Source organism: Diceros bicornis, chromosome 24, assembly GCF_020826845.1.
Source record: "Diceros bicornis minor isolate mBicDic1 chromosome 24, mDicBic1.mat.cur, whole genome shotgun sequence".
NCBI classification, from domain to species: Eukaryota; Metazoa; Chordata; class Mammalia; order Perissodactyla; family Rhinocerotidae; genus Diceros; species Diceros bicornis.
Genome location: NC_080763.1, coordinates 10,519,455 through 10,538,429, shown reverse-complemented (window position 1 = coordinate 10,538,429; position 18,975 = coordinate 10,519,455). Strand labels below are relative to the sequence as shown.

General features: G+C 38.0%; 2 protein-coding genes across 5 annotated transcripts in view; one reads left to right on the top strand and one right to left on the bottom strand.

The window, feature by feature from the left end:
• Positions 1–4,353, bottom strand: part of SLC38A6 (solute carrier family 38 member 6) — a 59,737-nt gene extending 55,384 nt beyond the window's left edge. For 2 of the 4 annotated variants that reach the window (XM_058567064.1, XM_058567065.1), the window contains exons 1-3: positions 4,180–4,353; positions 2,928–3,058; positions 506–579 (exon numbers count right to left, since the gene is read on the bottom strand). In XM_058567064.1, coding sequence (XP_058423047.1) covers positions 506–579; positions 2,928–3,058; positions 4,180–4,296 — 322 coding nt within the window. In that variant the 5' untranslated portion in view covers positions 4,297–4,353. Of the gene's footprint in view, positions 1–505; positions 580–2,927; positions 3,059–3,317; positions 3,498–3,865; positions 4,145–4,179 lie in introns of those variants that run through there. The other 2 variants (XM_058567067.1, XM_058567066.1) reach the window with 2 other exon arrangements.
• Positions 4,354–4,800: 447 nt separating this feature from the next.
• TRMT5 (tRNA methyltransferase 5) lies at positions 4,801–13,201 on the top strand. The gene is made up of 4 exons (XM_058567063.1): positions 4,801–6,382; positions 8,291–8,415; positions 11,496–12,150; positions 12,517–13,201. Exons 1-4 carry the CDS (start codon positions 5,710–5,712, stop codon positions 12,600–12,602), a joined length of 1,539 nt encoding a protein of 512 aa, XP_058423046.1. The 5' UTR covers positions 4,801–5,709; the 3' UTR covers positions 12,603–13,201.
• The last annotated feature ends 5,774 nt before the right edge of the window (positions 13,202–18,975 follow it).

The following is an 18,975-nucleotide window of genomic DNA, read 5'->3' as shown; positions in this document are numbered from 1 at the left end:
ATACAAAACTATCTAAATAAATCCAAAGCTTAGTGATCTTGCCTTCTACAATCCTAATTCTGCCACCCCTACTTCTGCCTGGCAGACAGGGGACAGGGAAGGCAGTAGTAGATCTGGGACGGTGTTCTCCTTGAAGAAGTGATCACCCTAGGAGAAATATGACCAGAATGAACACCTGTCTACTGCTTCCCCACAACATAAGGTTTGGATGCTTTGAACACCTTTCAGGTGCTTCACCTAATCAACTCTAACCAGAAAACTATGTTGTGTGTTGAGAAGAAAGGCAGGTAAGAATGCTAGTTTCCCCCTCCCACCCTGTCCTTGGATATTCCCCAACAGGACTGGATCTATATATCCTGGCCTTTTGAAATTATCCATTTCAACCACCATACTTAATAATAATGTGTCCCCACTGGAAAAGAGATTTAAGATATCTAATTCTGTATATGCATATAACCTCAAGGAGCTGCTTCATCAAATGAATCAGCATAATATTTTTACTCACCTGTCTGAATACACATACTAAGCAGGAGATGAACTGAGTAAGAAGCCAGCAGAGCAACTATCAGCAGCAGGAAACTAAAATATAAGAGTACACGGTCAAAACTCCCCCAAAAGATTCTTTTTTATGGTATCTCATTACAAAACAAAATTTTTTCACATTCAAATGTTCACAGGGGCTGTTGTTAAGTAGTTGGATTATGGTCAGTAAAGAAAGTAAGAAGACACTTTTCTGTATTTACCAAATTTTATTTAAATGAAATATACTGCTTTTAAAATCAAAAAAAGAAGTCAGAAAGAAACAAACTTTATTTAAAACAAAAACAGTTTTCCCCTTTAGCAGTCTTGTCTGCTGACGGCTGGTTCAGCCATTCAATGATCTTGCAATGTTTCCCTCTTATGACTCTTTTTTTCCTATTCTTAGTGTAAACAGAAGTTTTAGGTCTGAAATCTCCTTGTCTTCTCCTTTTTCCTTCCCCCTATCCCTCCTCTTCCAATGATGTGCACTTCCCTAAAATACCTTCACCCATAGTACTAAATTAAGACTGCATTTCCTAGCATCTCTTAAACACACATGCTCACCAAACCAAACCAAAAAAATGCAGTTAACACACTTCTTATGACACAATTTGAAAAATGTGAAAACAATGTAATAATTGGGGTCCTCTCAACAACAGTGTGAAAAGAAACAACATGCATAACCCTCTACCTATTTTCAGGAAAATATTGGCGGGACAAGCTTTGAGAGACCCGGCCCATGCAGAGTGCCCCAATAGTTGATGAAATTCTATCTTTGTGGTTCACTTAATACTTGTTAATAAGTAGCAAAACTGAAAGGGAAGGGCCTGCCCCGTGGCTTAGCAGTTAAGCGCGCGCGCTCCGCTACTGGCGGCCCAGGTTCGGATCCCGGGCGCGCACCAGCGCACCGCTTCTCCGGCCATGCTGAGGCTGCGTCCCACACACAGCAACTAGAAGGATGTGCAACTATGACATACAACTATCTACTGGGGCTTTGGGGGGGGGAAGCTGAAAGGGAAAGTAGACTTGTCAGGAAACTGACATCAGAGACCTCACAAAATAACAGTTTAGTATCTCAAAATGGGAAGAGTGATATGATTCAGTGAGCACACATTCAGTGGTATGTGTCTGCACATAAGACCCTCAAGTATAAAACATGATTTTTCAAAGGGAACCAAAAAATAAGTCCTATGATTATGTCTTGCCTAAGGTGTCACATATAGTTTTGAAGTTTTTAAAATCATGAAAGTTTGTGAACACCTCTCATAATAAAAGTAATTTGGGTTACTTAAAAGTTGGTTTACTTATCAAGAAGTTCAAAATAAAGGCCAAACAACCCACAAATGAGACTTTCTATATATTTTATTTTATTTTATTTTTTTGTGAGGGAGGTCAGACCTGAGCTAACATCCGTGCTAATCCTCCTCTTTTTGCTGAGAAAGACCGGCTCTGAGCTGACATCTATTGCCAATCCTCCTTTTTTTTCTTCCCCAAAGCCCCAGTAGATGGTTGTATGTCATAGCTGCACATCCTTCTAGTTGCTGTATGTGGGATGCAGCCTCAGCATGGCCAGAGAAGCAGTGTGTCGGTGCGCACCCGGGATCCGAACCCGGGCCGCCAGCAGCGGAGCGCGTGCACTTAACCACTAAGCCACCAGGCGGGCCCTCTATATATTTTAAATTTCCTAGTAAAACAGGCCTGCTTCTACCGACAAAATAAACAAAATAAACTTGTCTACTCATTCTATTAACCATAGTGCTAGATGCTAAGGACAAGGTCCAGTTCTAAAGGATTTCAGTTTTAGTGGGGGAACTAGCTTGCACACAATCATTATAACACATTGTAATAACAGCATGAATATACAAAGTACTATGGGAATACAGAAAAGCCAGGAACATCTATTTTGGGCAAACTGGCATCTGAGGCACGTCTTGAAAGATGAAAAGGAATAAGCACAGAACACATGTCTAGCCTCAGAAAGGGAACCAAGACTACTTAACAATAAGAGGAGTGGAGGAGATGAAGATGAATGAAAAGATTATGTGCTTTATTTACATCCACAAAATTGCTATTTATAAGTAATCTTCATGACTGATAAACTTTGATTCACTTTGGCCAACCTGACACAACAAATAAGTCACTTCTTTAGGTTATAAACAAATGTGGATCAAGTTTCCATTTTTTAATATTAGCCACACTTTTGGATAAAAAAGACAAATTATATAATATCCCTCCAAGCTACAGACTAGAAACAATATAAGAGTAGTAGGAAAATGCTAAAACCCCATAAATAATTTAAACAGAAATTGTATAACACCAGCTTCTGCAGCCTATCTCTTTGTTTCTCAGCTTCGTTTTTCAAAACGAAAAAAAAAAAAAAGTAATGGTAGGACAAGAAAAAAACTCACCTAAATCCAAGGATACCAGTATGAGCCATAACATAAGCTAAGCCAAGGATGCCACTTCCCATGATGGCATTCATCAGATTAAATACTGAGAGGCCAAATGAAAAACCCCGGGAGCTCTGCCTGTGAAGTTCCTGTAAGCACACAAATTTAATAGCATCAAATGTTTGGATGGTGAAGTTCAAACTTCACCAGGAAATGAGTGACAGGTTATGGAGAAAGCCTCCTGCAAAGCAACAGGCATTGTGTGACACACTAGCTGCTCAACCAGCACTGGTTTCCTCTCTTCCCTTTCCACCTCCCACTAGTGCAGCTCCAGGAATCTAGTTTCCTAGGAAAATCATCTCCACCAGTACAGAGGCCAGGTCGGCTTCAGGAACAGCCATGACTAACCTTGTGATCGCAAACGATGAAGACAGGAAAGGGATGGGGTGGTGACAGAGAGGAGGGAGATGGCCTCAGCTCACGTGATTACTGAAGAATTCCTGAGTCAGCTTGGGGCTGCTGGAGACAAGAGTTGCTCCCCAACTACTAGGACCGTAAAACTAATCTCTACTTATTTAATGAATTAAGTCCGCCCAACTGGAAGGATGGTTATATGCAATGACATATAATAAATAGAAGCAATTCACTTTGCTCTGGCGAGGATACCCCTGATAACACCCCACCCCCAGCCCAAAATAGTATTTGGGAGTAAAATCCTAAAAACTGTTACAGTCCAGTGACTTGGGTTAAAAAGCCGAGTGCCCAACGAATTGGCTTTAGGGTCAGGGAAGTGCTACGAATTTGTCACCAGGCCACCTCCACTCCTTCACCGCTAAGGATCTCTGTATTGTTTATAGGCCCCAAGGACTAAGTCGACAAAAGAAAAAAATCTCGTGACTCTTGGAAAAACCGCACAAGACTGGTGGAGGAAACAGGAAGCTGACAAAGATACTAACAAACAGCAGAGAGTGACATGACCCTAGGGCTGCTCATCCAGTCGGGTCCCCAGCTTCCACTCGGAGTTGCCTCTCTACTACCTGCGCCTGAACCTTTAATTCAGCTTTTCTTTCTAGGACACGTTAGGCAGCTATCACATTCAAGCACTCCGCCAGATCTCATCTGAATCTCAGCTGCTGCCCCATCCCCCAAGAGTCAGGCTCAGCTGCTCCCCTCTCCCGGTGCCGTCGCCCTTCCTTTCCCGGTCTTATTTGGCGGGCACTTCAGGGCAGCCCAGCGGCCGTCGGCGCCGGGAAGCGCGGAGCCCACTTACGTTGCTTAGCAACGGGCACAACTCTTCCGCCTCTGCCTCCGCCTCCGCCTCTTCGGGCTGCTGGGCAGACACATAGCAGCCCCGCTCGGCACTGAGGGTCCCCCAGGGCGCCTGCATGCTGCTCACTGGCCGACTACCAGCTCCATCTGCGAGCTACTACCCCTTCCCTCCCGTCGTGAGTCGCGCCAGAGGCGGAGCTGTGGGCGCCGCCCTTCCCAGGTCCCGGACCACGCCGGGGCGGGGAAGGACGGAGGGGATCGACGCGATTTGATAACGCTCGCCGCTCGGCGGCGAACAGTGATGATGTCATCGAGGGCCCGCGTCTCTACCAGCGACCCATTTCCGAGCTGCGCCGGAGCATGAGGTGAGCGGTCTGGGCTTGGAGCCCGCTCCGGGCCGGCACCGGGAATTGAGGTGGTGACCTTGGTGAGGTGGCGGCCGCGGTGCCCTTGATAGCTCGCAGGGGCAGAGAGTCGGTGGCGGTACCCGCCCCCCGGGCTGCTCTCCGCCTCGCCCTGCCTGGGCGCGGAACCGTCGCGAGGTCACCCCCGCGCCGGGCTGCTGAGCCTCGGTCCCAGCACTGGGTGGTGAGGAGTCTGCTTAGTCTGTCCAAAAGCTTTCTGATAGAGCTGTTAGCCGCATTTTACACCTGGGAAACCGAGACTCAGATCACGTAGTCTACCCGAGATCACGTAGCTGGTTAACTGCTAGACCCATTTTGAACCCTAACTGTGAAGTTTGATAGTTGCTTTTCAGGCTTCCGGGGCGGGGCCGTTTCCTCTCACATTACTTCTTTGCTATTCTAGAAGGCAAACAGTGACTGCTACTATTAATGGGAAGCGCAAATAACACTCAGCAAAGTCCTCGTCCTCAAAATACTGAGATCTCTAGTTAGAAGCAGGACTTGTGGCAGTCAAGACAAACAACGTAGCAATATATTAAGAACCCAAGCACCGAAGACAGACCTGGGTTTTAATCCTTGCTTAGCCACTTACTAGCAACGAGACGTTGGGTGAATTAACTTATTTCTGTGCTTTAGTTTGCTCACTTACAAAATGAGGATGCGATATCGTACATTCCCCAAGATTGATAGTCCGTGAAAAGCATTTAGCACAGCATCTGACACCATAAGCACCCATAAGAGTATACTAGTAAATACTGCTACTGGTAATAAAGTCATAAATATAGTGACCATTTCACTTAGAGATGATGCTTTAACTCAAATCTCAGCCTTCCAATCCCAAATGATTCGCTAGAAAATTGTGGGTGGAGAAGTTCATTGAGTATAGGAAGGCTGATGGATCACCAAGCCTTTGGCCTGGCAGCAGGTGGGTTGAAGGTGCAAATTTATTATTTACCACTAATAAAAGTCATCCTATCCTGGAAAAGATAGTATACTTCACACACTCCACTAAAAGTTTTAATTATCAGCATTTAGCAGGTTATTTAAAACAGTAGAATTTAGATTTTTATTCTCAAAACCTATTGTGAACATGTAAGTTGGTTTGTAGCTTTATGGTACTTTTTTAAATGAATACTTTTTTTAGGATCTTATGGAGGCCATTTGGATTCTCAAGAAGACTTCTCAAAGTGGAAAACTGTAGAATAACTGAATCAGAATCGTTGATTCCACTAACTTGGACATCACTGATACAAAGGCTTAGCAGAGCACCTGGTATTTTCTTGTTGGGTCAAAGAAAAAGATTCTCAACCATGCCTGAAACAGAAACAAATCAGAGAGACACTGAATTGTTTTCACCACCCTCTGATGTTAGAGGAATGACAAAACTTGATAGAACAGCTTTTAAAAAGACAGTCACCATCCCGGTGCTTAAAGCGAGGAAAGAAATTGTCAGTAAATTGATGCGATCCCTTAAAAGGGCAGCACTGCAGCGCCCAGGCATAAAACGTGTGATTGAAGATCCAGAAGATGAAGAAAGCAGACTAATTATGTTGGATCCCTATAAAATGTTTACTGATGATTCCTTTGAGAAAGCAGAACTCAGTATTTTAAGGCAGCTTAATGTCAACCCACAGATATCTAAATATAATTTGGAACTAACTTATGAAAACTTTAAGTCAGAAGAAATCTTGAGAGCTGTGCTTCCTGAAGGTCAAGATGTGACTTCAGGGTTTAGCAGAGTTGGACATATTGCTCACCTGAACCTTCGAGATCATCAACTACCGTTCAAGCATTTAATTGGTAGGTGTGTTGTAGTCATGTTTGCATGCTAGAAAGCAATTAGGAAGTTCTAATTTTAGTTGTTAAAATTATTTTTTAAAATGCTAAATTACAGAAGCAGGACATTGTATCATTTTAATTTTAAGCTGGATCTTGAGCTACATACCCTCTCTTTTGAGGGTCATTTTGGAACACCCTTTCCAGAGTCAGTACGCTCCAAACATCAGGAAAGCTTTTGTGTACACAATACATAAGCATAGATTAAACTTGAATCATTTGCTTTGGCAGCTCGTCGTTTTGGTACACAGGACTTATTAGGCCTTCAGGACTGTGTTGAATGCTAGGTTTCATACATTCGAGTGTTTTATAGTCAGAAGTGCAGGATAATGTTTACTCATGCTTTCATCGATTCAGCTAATTGAGCTTTTTCTATATGCCAGGCACCGTGCTTTGTTTTTTAGTGCGCCTAGCCTTTTAGAAATGATGCTTGTGTATGTCATACTTCTGTAGCCCTAAATTTGAGCCTGGGTCCTTTATTTGGGATAAGAAAAAAGTAGGAGACTAATCAGAATTGCTCCTGTCCTTATATAAATATTTGATGGCCATGCATTCTCTAGATTAATTTTTTTTAATGTAGAGTAATTGTCAGAACTTCTGGGAATGATTTTCAACTTTAAAATGTAGTGCTCAATATTTTCCATGGGTAGGATTTCAGAAATATGCTATTATGCATTTCCTTTGTTTTTATTGATGAAAGGGGCTGATAATGCATACTGATAACATAATAAATACTTAAGCAGATCCTTATAATTATGACTGGGTGCAAATGTCAGCTCTAGGCTTTCCCTTGAGCCATTGCCTATCCTAACTCAAACATTCCTTTTGCATTCCTATTTTATAACATCTCTTTCATAAAGGGGCACTCATAGATTAAAAGTAAAATATTTTCATACAATGGTAATTTTAAAGCTTTTACTATAGACTTTCAGAATAGGTTTCTATTTTTTATTTCATTTCTCATTTCAAACTAACTTTTGTACCTTAAAAATTGAGTTCTGATACCTGAAGCAGAACAGGATAAGAGCAATGATTAGCTAGAGTTTACTGATATTATCCTATTTAAAATCAGGTATCTAATTATCAGAGAGAAATTGGACAAATTCTGGTTGTATTTCAGCATATTTGTATTATTGAGTACTTTTTACTAACTTAAATTATCTTTCTTATGCAATGAGATAGCATATAGATTCTTATAAATTTTTAAGTGCTGACAAAAAAAGTAGACTTTGATTAAAGGGTGTCAATATATCATTTTTGGCATATTTTATTATCTTTGTAGCTTTTTCTGCTCTGGCAAATATTTGACAAAAAGAACAACTTAAGTAAATGAACATTTTAAATAAGATTCTAAAGAATCTATATTGCTTTTATTTGAAAACATTATTTTGCTGGTATATATTTCCAAAGTGGGGGCATCTGTTTCAAGTACACAGTAAAGCAGACATTTGGTTTGAGGCCAATGGGGACAGGCTGGTGTTTTCTGAGACCATTTGTTGCCACAGTTCTTACATCTCTTCTTTTCCTTCTTTACCAATTCCCTATGGTCTCCCTTTTTGCTTATTGTTGTATTGGTACATTGAGAAGATATAGTAGAAAACATGGAAAAATATTAGGTAGACCCAAACTCAAAATTTTTTCTTTAAAAATGTGCCCATACATTTTTTTGTATTGTATTGGAGGCCGTCAGACATTAACTTTAGTAATCTGTTGAATTTTTAGAATTGTATGCTACTTTATACACGCTAGATGCAGTTTTTGTCCATAATCCAAGAGAAAATACAGTTCATTTCCATTTCATATTTGCAGTTTTAGCTTTTATTTTACAACCAATAAGCAATATTTATTATGAATTCTCATCTTTTGTTTTAGGCCAAGTTATGATTGACAAAAATCCAGGAATCACTTCAGCAGTAAATAAAATCAATATTATTGATAATACATACCGAAATTTCCAAATGGAAGTGCTATCTGGAGAGGAGAACATGATGACAAAGGTATAGAGTATTTTATTGTGTCCTAGTGTAGTGTATATCAAGATTAATATTTAGAATCAGAATAGATGACAAAGATTAAATATATTTATAATATCCAGTATTGATGAGTATGTGAGAATGGGAGCATTTGTATCGTCTACTGATGGGACTAGATATAAACATTGAAGAAAAGTGTATGGTAATATATTGCAATTTTGAACAGGTATATCCTTTGACCTAACATTCCATTTATAAGAAATTATCCCAAGGATATAACTGGACAAAATTTGTAGTGATGTATGTACTAGGTTCTTCATCATCATTTTTATAATAACAAAATAAATAAACAAACAAATAGAGGAATGGAAACAACCTAAATGTTCATCAGTAGAGAACTGATTAAATTCTGATATGACAATACAGTGGAATACTCCATCATTAAAGATTTTAGTTTCATACTTATTAAATTGCCCATTGACAGGTTAAGTGACAGAAAAGCAAGTTGTAGAACAGTATATATAACACAGTTCCATTTTAACTTATCTATGTAAATAGGCACATACATCAAATGTTAACAATAGGTATATTTCTATTTGGTGTAGTTACTGGTGACCTTTGTTATCATCTTTATACTTTTCTACTGAGCACATATTTCTTTTATAAGAAAAACAAATCGGGCTGGCCCTGTGGTGTAGCGGTTAAGTGCGCGCGCTCCGCTGCTGGCAGCCCGGGTTCGGACCCCGGGCGCGCACAGACGTACCACTTGTCAGGTCATGCTGAGGCCGCGTCCCACGTACAGCAACTAGAAGGATGTGCAACTATGATGTACAACTATCTACTGGCGCTTTGGGGGGAAAAATAAATAAAATTAAAAAAAAAAGAAAAAAAGAAAAACAAATCTATTTAAAAGAAAAAATAATTTAAAATATGTAGGAACAGATTCCTGGTGTAAACCACTTTCTCCTCCACCCCCACAGTCCTCTGGAGTACTGAATATAATAAACTTTTTTTAAGCCAAAAATCTTAGATAATTATATGTTAACATTATGTGAAATTTTGTACCCAGGCTAGGAAAGAGGTTAAACACTCTGCATAACTTGACAAAAATTTTAATAACAGAGGCCAGTCTTAAAATTCTAGACATACCTTTTAAACAAGACTTTATAAAACTCAGGAGAGAGCTTATGCAAAATAATTATTTTTTAAGATTCTGGGCCACATAGAGTTAGGTGAATATTTTTAGTACAATATTATTTCTCCATAATTTAATAGTAGCAGAATATTAAAATACCCTTTACTACACACTTACTGTTAGGCCCTGAGCTGTATGCTTCAAATATAACAAATCCTTAAGAAACCCACAAGATAATGGTTGTAGATGAAGTAACAAGGAATAACTGAGCAGGGTGTTTGGAGCCAGGCTTCTCACTCTAGAGCCCATGCATGGTCTTTCCCTGTATACCAAACCCCCACTGCCTGCTGCTTCTGTGTAATGTATGAGGTCTGTTATGGCAAGTAAGATCTGAATGTGAATCCTTTGGTAGTAAGTGCTTATCTCAGCTAACAGTAAGGCATATCCTTTAGGTATACCCTGATTGTCCATTGTGCATGTTCTTCACTTGGTACTGACCCTTAGAGTAACAGGTAGTATCCTTCTTCTCCGAGAGAGGATCTAAAAGTTCTGAGAAACTTCTGTAGTTTTATAAATGCCTTGTGATTGATTTCCTGTCAACTAACGTTTCTTCTTAGGACATACTTTAGACCTAATATTTATACCATAAAATCAATGTAAAAACTCACTCAGTATAATTTCTTTGCTCCAGAGTCACATTTAAGTTTGGGAGCTCATGCAACATTTAAGTTCTATGTGTGTATATTGTAAGTAAAATGATTCCTGACAGTGAATCTGGCTGAAAGGAATGCTAACTAAGGGAGTGAAATGTCAAAGACAGTGTGAGTAAAACCAGAAGGATTCTTAAGATCTATCATTTTTTTTTATACAGAACTGTGCTTCAAATTAAGAAGCTTAAAAAGGGGAGTAGAAAGGAGATATCAGGAAAAGCATCCCAAGACATATTTAAACCTTCCAGGTTATGTACCTAGAAAGACTTTTAGTTGGCAGAATCCTGAAGAAACATTTCCAACTCTGGGACCTTAATAATATGGCCAGAGCATCTGATGTAGTTGGGAGGAAAAAAATATGTACAAATTTGGAATTAAGGTCTATGAAGGCAGAATATAGAGGATCTATGTCTATCAGTTTTATAAAATTTAGGAACCTTCTGGCCTTTGATTCCTCATTCGTTAAAATAAGGGTCTCAAGATGATGGCTGAGGTCACATTCCATGACTGTAATTTTAGTTTTGTTTTCTATTTTCCATCATGTTTATGATAGTTCCAAAAGAAGTGGTACAAAGTTGTAATTTTATTCCAGACTTAGCTTCTTTTATCCATGAAAACTCAAATTTGGGAAAGGAGAAAACGGGGGAATGATTTGTTCTATACACTGGCTCTAATTGATAGACATGAAACTTGCAAAGTCCAAGTAACTGTCTAAAAACATAGCAAAATACCTCAGAATTCAATGACACATCTATCATGCCTCCCTCTTACAAACTGAAAACTAAATAAGGAGAGAAGCTTGTTTGCTGTGTGGAAGTGCTGTCTGCAATTTAGCTACCCATCATGAAGATACTTGTAGTGTGTTGTTTCAAATTATAGGTTATTTTCTCTCCACGTGACATAAGAGTATAACTAAGCCAGTCAATTGGCCTATCTGAAAAATTCCTCATGTGATTTGGGAACCACTTCGTAGCCCTTTATGATGAGGTTGAGCCATTTGGCTTTGAAGAGATGACTTTTCTCATGAAAAAGTCTAATGCAAAATAAAAGAAAAAAAAAAGTCTAATGCACGATATTAACTGGCCTCAAATAGAGCATAAACACCAGAATTCTAGTTAAAATGTCTTTAAATGCACTGTTATTTGCTGTTAATAGTCATAAATTTAAATGTGTGAATGTGCATGGGTGCACCCATCCAATATCAGTGGCTGGAATTTTAAGACTAAGCAGATTAACCAAAAGCATAATACCTTTTTCAGGTTCGAGAAAACAACTACACCTATGAATTTGATTTTTCAAAAGTCTATTGGAATCCTCGTCTCTCTACAGAACACAGCCGTATCACCGAACTTCTCAAACCTGGGGATGTCCTATTTGATGTTTTTGCCGGGGTTGGGCCCTTTGCCATTCCAGTAGCAAAGAAAAACTGCACTGTATTTGCCAATGATCTCAATCCTGAATCCCATAAGTGGCTATTGCACAATTGTAAATTAAATAAAGTGGACCAAAAGGTGAAAGTCTTTAACTTGGATGGGAAAGACTTCCTCCAAGGACCAGTCAGAGAAGAGTTAATGCAGCAGCTGGGACCACTGTCAAAAGAAAGAAAACACTCTGTGCACATTGTCATGAACTTGCCAGCAAAGGCTATCGAGTTTCTCAGTGCTTTCAAATCGCTTTTAGATGGGCAGCCATGCAGCCATGAACTCCTGCCCACAGTGCACTGTTACAGCTTTTCCAAAGATGCTAACCCTGCTAAGGATGTTCAGCGACGAGCTGGAGCTGTGTTAGGCATTTCCTTGGAGGCATGCAGTTCAGTTCACCTAGTGAGAAATGTGGCCCCGAACAAGGAAATGTTATGCATCACCTTTCAGATTCCTGCTGCTATACTATACAAGAACCAGACCCTAAATCTAGGTGAGAAATTTCTGGGAAATTAAATGTAAACTATAATACCTTTCATGTACCTTTCTTGGGCTACATATGTATTTTATATTATTTATTAGATTTGGAAATAGGTTGAACTAATTCTAGTTAGATATTTCAGTTCAAGACCCCCTGCCATTCAGTTGACTAGTTTGTACCAGTTTTACAGATTTTAGTGTGACACACTGTTCAGTCTAGTAGAAGGCTATTTCATTAAAATAATATATCCACAGGAATGTTACTCTTTTATGTATAAATTGAGTAGATTAAAAATCTTTAAAATACCTATATTATGTGCTTTTTAAAAGCATTTTCAAATGTTAAATATCTAATACAGGTTTTCTGGATTTGTTACAGAGAATCATGAAGAACCACCTCTTAAACGCCAGAGGACAGATGAATCCCTTTCAGAAGAAAAAACACAAATTGCTTCAATCACTTAATTGAAAATGTTTTCTCCAAAAGAACAAAACTTTTATGTATTGAAATATAATTTGTATGATTTCAGCATTCAGTTACTTTAGTATTGAACTCATATTTTGCCCTTGCTGTCTTATAAATTGAGGATTATCAAAATTTAAATGAAATAAGTCTAAATATATTTTTATTATGTAAGTTATATAATTATGATTTTATAATATAAATTGTATCTAATTTTTATTAGATAAATATATTTAAATATTGTCGATCTATCTTTTGGGAAAATAGTTTTTGAAGGTATGATAATTTTGTGCTAACTAGGAAGGCACAAATATCACTTTGCAGTTATCCTTAGTTGAAGAGTGTAGTTAAGTTTTATATAAGTACCCCTACACTATCACAGTAAAGTAACAAAAAATGAGATTATTTAGATCAAGGATAGGCAAACTCTGGCAGGCCAAATCTGGTCTGCCACCTGTTTTGTATGGTAAGTGACCTAAGAATGGTTCTTACATTTTTAAATGGTTGAAAAAGAATCAAAAGAATAACATTTTGTGACATGAAAATTATATGAAATTTGAATTTCCATGTCCATAAATAAAGTTTTACTGGAATACACCACGCTCATTTGTTTACATTGTTACATTTGTTCATATTGTCTATGGCTGCTTTCTTGGTATAATGGCAGAATTGAGTAGTTGCAACACAAACTGGGTGTGCTTCTCATTACTTCATACTGCTGCTCAGCACACTACAAATCACAGTGACATGGTTATAACTCAACAGCATTTTGACTTCCATGTGTATCACCAAGCTGTAACAATATTTTATTATTCCCAGTGTATAGCCATCATTTCAAAACAAGAAAAGTGGACTTCTAAAGTTGTGCTTTTAAGGCACAGTAGAGTGTGAATTATTTTGATATTGAATTAGATGACAAAGCGTCTATACCTGAGCTAAAATACAATATATGTTGACATTACCAAAAGAAACATTCATCCCAGTACTTCCAACTCACAAGCAACTGTCAGAAAAATTAGAAAATTTAAACTGGAAATATCTCAGCAGAATTTCTTCACAAAATAAAAAATAAATGAAAATGAGGCTGCAACCAAAGTAAGTCTCTGATGAAAGTCAGTCTTTTGTAAGCCAAGCACGGAAAGCCATTTACTGACAGTGAGGTGTGTTTGAATGCAGCAGCTGAAGAAATATGTCCAGAGAAAGTAAACTTGCTTAAGACTCTGGCATTTTGGCAAGAACAGTTAGTTGCTCAAAGAGCTGAGGACACTGGGAGCAACATCAGTAATCAATTAAAAAGGTAAATGAGTCCAAGTGGCTCTTTGACTCCTGATGAGTTGACAGATGTTATGAAAACTGCTCAGTTCTTGTTTATTTAAGCATCAGTGCTGGGTTTGAAGTTACTGAAGAATTAGCCTCTGAATTCTCTGCATGGAACAACTATAGGTGAATATTTTCAAAGAAGAAGTTGAGAAAACACTAATTCTATACAACCTGAAGTGGAATCTGCTAAGATGTGTTATAAATGATGGTGGCAAAAAAACGTGTGAGGTAGAAAAAGATCTAGTTAGACAAATTTACAAAGCTTGTGAAAAATGTAAGGTGTTTAACACCTATGGTTATTCACTGTATTATTCACTAGCAAGTACCTCGCAGAAAATATTTGACTATTGTGTGTTACTGAACCAGTAGTGTCAATGGTAAACAAACTTCATTTGCTTTCATGAACTTGAACCATTTTCAATTTCTTGAATTTTGTTAGAAATTGAAGCTGAATTTCCTGACTTGCTTGATCTAAGTTTCATTTGCTTAACAATTGTAAAGTTTGATTGCAATTTTTTGAGTTCAGGGTCAAGACTGAAATTTTTCTTAAGAAGAACCACCCTTGGGCCGGCCCGGTAGCTTAGTGGTTAACTGCGAGCGCTCCGCTGCTGGCGGCCCGGGGTTTGGATCCCGGGCATGCACCAACGCACCGCTTCTCCGGCGATGCTGAGGCCGTATCCCACATACAGCAACTAGAAGGATGTGCAGCTATGACACAGAACTATCTACTGGGGCTTTGGGGGGAAAATAAATAAATAAAATCTTTAAAAAAAAAAAACAAAACCCACCCTTAAATACTATTCTAGAACTCTGAATGGCTTTGGAAATTAGCTTTTGCTAAAGACTTGATAATATTTCTTACAGATTTCAATCTACCATTACAAGGCAAACATAACTTTAATGGGAAACGTACTGCAGTAAAGTCATTTCAACAACTGATGTTTGAATCACAATATCCTGTGTTAGACATTTCTCATGCTATCAAAAATCAAAATGAGACGATTTCCATTCTCACATAAATTAGCAGGGGATATATTTTCTGAGTTCAGCATTTTTGGGACTTTTGTGCAAATGCAAAGGAAATTTTCATATTTCAAAATCCATTTCACTACAATAGAGCTTGCATCTAACCTTTAACTGGAAGTGATTAATGTGCTATGTAATAATATGCTATAAGGCAAATATCAAGAGAAGAATCTAATAGAGTTCTACAAATGCCTTCCAAATGATGAATATGCTCAGTTAAAACCATATGCTCCTGGACTGATAGCAGTATTTGGCAATATCCATCTGTTGAAAAGACATTTTTAAAGATATGTGTAAAATTTCATTGCAGATACTCATTAACAAGTTACCATTTGCAATTGATTTTGATGCTAGGAAACACTTAGAATCCCAATTAAAGGAAATGTTATTTCCCAAAAAAAGGCATTACAAAAGATATACTCAATTTATTTTGAATTTTAATTATAAAAGTTGTTGCCAATTTATCTCATTACATAAGTACTACATAATATCCTCAATTTCGCCTCTTAGCCCACAAAGTCTAAAATATTTATTGTCTGGCCCTACGTAAAAAGTTTGAGGACCCCTGATCTAAATCATTTATTACAAATTCAAATGACTTCAGAAGCCAGGGAGGTAACATAAGTAGATGAAGGCAATAAATGGTAAGAACTGTAGGGAAGTAATGAACTGAAGCCCTCATTCCTTTTTTAAAGGCACTTAAAATTGTTTTGAAACTCAACCCAACCTATGTTCTGCAAGGCCTTGGGTCTAATTCGGCCAGGGATTGCTAGTTTAAGACTTCAAATTTTCTTCCTCTCCCTCCCCTCCAAGTGAGGAGTAGATAGCTCAGGGGTCAGCAAACTCTCTCTAAAGGGCCAGAGAGTATTTTATGCTTTGTGAGCCAGAAGGTCTCTGTTGCTTCTCAACTCTGCTGTAGTAGCCCCAAAGCAGCCATAGACAATACATAAACACTGTGTTCCAAAAAAACTTTATTTATGGACACTGAAATTTGAATTGCATATGTTTTCATGTGTTAAAAAGTGTATTCTTTTGGCTTTTTTCAACCTTAAAAAAATGTATACACCAATCAGCTCATGGAGCACTAAGAAACAGGCAGCAGCTGGGTTTGGCCAGGGGTCCATAGTTTGCCTTTGCCTGATCTAAGTAAACAGAATTAATTTGCAAGTACGAATAAGAATTTTTTCCTTGTACTGTACACTGATGTGCTAGGTTATGAATATTAAGTGGGGTACAAATGATGTTCTTATTCATACAAAGTGGTAAGATTCTTGCCTCCATTTAGTCACCCCTTAATTAGACAAAATATGTAGTATATAAAGAAAACAGAATCCTTAAATGCTTCTATTAACATTTTAACCCCTCTCCCCTTTCCCCTCAGAGTAGTTAAGTGAACATGTGATTATTTCAGTACAGATGGTCCCAGACTTACAATGGTTCCACTTATGATTTTTCGACTTTATGATGGTGCGAAAGTGATACACATTCAGTAGAAACCATACTTGGAATTTGAATTGTGCTCTTTTCCAGGGCTAGCAATATGTGGTCCCATCCTCTCTCGTGATGCTGGGCAGCGGCAGTGAGCGCAGCTCCCAGTCAGCCACGCGGACCCGAGGGTGAACAACCGATACATGAACAACCATCCCTACCCAGACAACCATTCTGTTTCTCACTTTCAGTACAGTATTCAATAAATTACATGAGATATTCCATAATTTATTATAAAATAGTGTTAGATGATTTTGCCCAACTGTAAGCTAATGTAAGTGTCCTGAGCACATTTACGGTTGGCGACGCTAAGCCATGACGTTCTGTCCGTTAGGTGTATTAAATGCATTTCCCACTTAAGATATTTTCAATTTGTGATGGGTTTATTGGGATGTAACCCATTGTAAGTAGAGGAAGATATGTATTTAAATCTAGGCCCACTCTAAACTTTTTGATGTGATACCTGGTAATTGAATTCTTGATGAATCTACTAGAAAAAAACAGCTAGAAAGATCATCAGATACAATTTTTTAGTTTTGTTAACTTTTTGTCAAGTTTTCTGCCACCTTAATTGGATTTTGAAATGATAATCTGACCACCTATTGACAGTCTAAAGGTAACTTAGATCAAATATTTATTGAATGAAATTAAAGACTAATAACGTATCCTAATTATGATGTAAATGGATTCAATACCATTAATATCTGCTTAAAAGGGAGTGTAGTTAATAGTCAAATCATGTTCTACATGATGAATTTCTCAGAACTTCTCTCAAGGATATCAACAAGGTTATTTAGTTGATGTCATTTATATCCCTAAAAGAACTAGATACTTGATCTGTAAAATTTCCTGGAAATCTTAAGAAGTTTGACTACTCAGAGTTGGTTTCCACAGCGGTTGCGTCTGTGTGTGACAGTTTGACAGTCATTTCTAGAGCATGGACTCTGGAGTCTGAACACTTGGGTTCAAATCTCAACTGCTATTTTTAAGTTGTATTGACCTTTGCCAAGTTACTTACCTCTTTCTGCCTTAGCTTCTCCATCTGTTACAGTGGGGAAAATAATACTAGCACTGGTGTAGGGATTAGATAATACACAAAGCAGGAAGCACAGTGCCTGGCACATAGGTAATGCTCAGGAGTTGTCAGCTATTATTTCTGTGCTAGTGTAAACTGTTAAAACAATTCATGTGATGAAGGACTTGTACAGCCTTTTGTCTCTGAGAGAAGAAATCACTTGGGTAGACAGGGGATAACCTCATCAATTAACAATATTTCTGTTATTTAGTGAATTGCTGTCATTAGGTTATCTTGCATCATTCCCTGTGATCTAATAGGGTCAGTTAACGTCTAAATTCAGCCTATTGAACAAAGTATGGCAATAGTAAGGGCAAAATATTTCCAAATGTATAAAGGTTTTGGAATTTGTTTGCCAAATCAGGTGCGGGCAATTTCCACAATAATTAGGTAGGCTCAAACAAGTTTTGCAAGCCTTTGAAATGTTCTATTAATTAGTTCATTCCATTTAAATACATTATATAAGGTACTGAGAACAAGTAATAGTGTTTCTTTTTTAAAGACTAAATACCTTACTTTGGCAGTTGAGTACAGCAAAGCCTTAACCATAAATTCAATGTTCTCACTATTCTTTGAACAGGTTTATAGTGTACTTAAAATGCTAAACCTCAACTGGGAAATACTAATAGACATGAGAAATAGGATGCAGCCTGGTACAGATAGAACTAGACTTACATAAAAAACCTGTGTTCTAATTCTGGCTTTTTACTAACTTGGTATATGATCTTGGCCTACTCAATTATTTGATGCCTTGGTTTTCTCAGTTATTAAATATGGTTAGAAGTATTGTAAAGATGAAGATGTACTCCTGAAATTAATACCTCCTTAGGCAAATAAGATGGAGTTGTTACATATGAATATTCCACCCTAATGTAACCACAAATCTTGTTTCACATAACTTTCCACCCATAAAACTAACATCTGTTATATAACAGGGATAGGAAATCCCTCAATTTCCTTGAGAAACTGTGTCCCATATCCAGTGGTCTTTAACAGACTCATACAAGGTTGAGATGGTACAAATATCCAGCCTATCCGCATCCAAACTCTTTAAGCAAAATCCTGGATATACTAAAAGCCTTTGAAGTTTCAACAGAAACTACATCTTAGTCTGCAATTTACTCATAGGGAAATTTCATTTAAAATGTATCCATTCCAGTCTCCAAGGTTTCATCATAAAATGAGCTCATATTTGAGGTGAAAGGTGCCATTTAAGTATTAAATTTTATTAACTTACTTCTTTGAATTTGTCATTAAAGCAAGTTAATACTCAGCTGTGGTTTATCCTGAGTGTGGCTCACAGCTGGAACTATAACACCTTGATCAAGGTTTGTCTCACTTTCCACTGCTCAAAATAGGCAGTGAGTCCTTAATATTGAGAGAGTGACATTATCACAGGTCAGGTTTTACTTGCCACAACCTGCTGGTTGAAGGAAATATATCCACTTGTCCAGACTAGTATTAAG

Bases quoted from the DNA above. Each gene is read 5' to 3' on its own strand.
- TRMT5 (XM_058567063.1), top strand. From the start codon at position 5,710: ATGAATACTTTTTTTAGGATCTTATGGAGGCCATTTGGATTCTCAAGA. The intron at 6,383-8,290 runs GTAGGTGTGTTG...CTTTTGTTTTAG, and splicing joins ACCGTTCAAGCATTTAATTG to GCCAAGTTATGATTGACAAA. The intron at 12,151-12,516 runs GTGAGAAATTTC...GATTTGTTACAG, and splicing joins GAACCAGACCCTAAATCTAG to AGAATCATGAAGAACCACCT.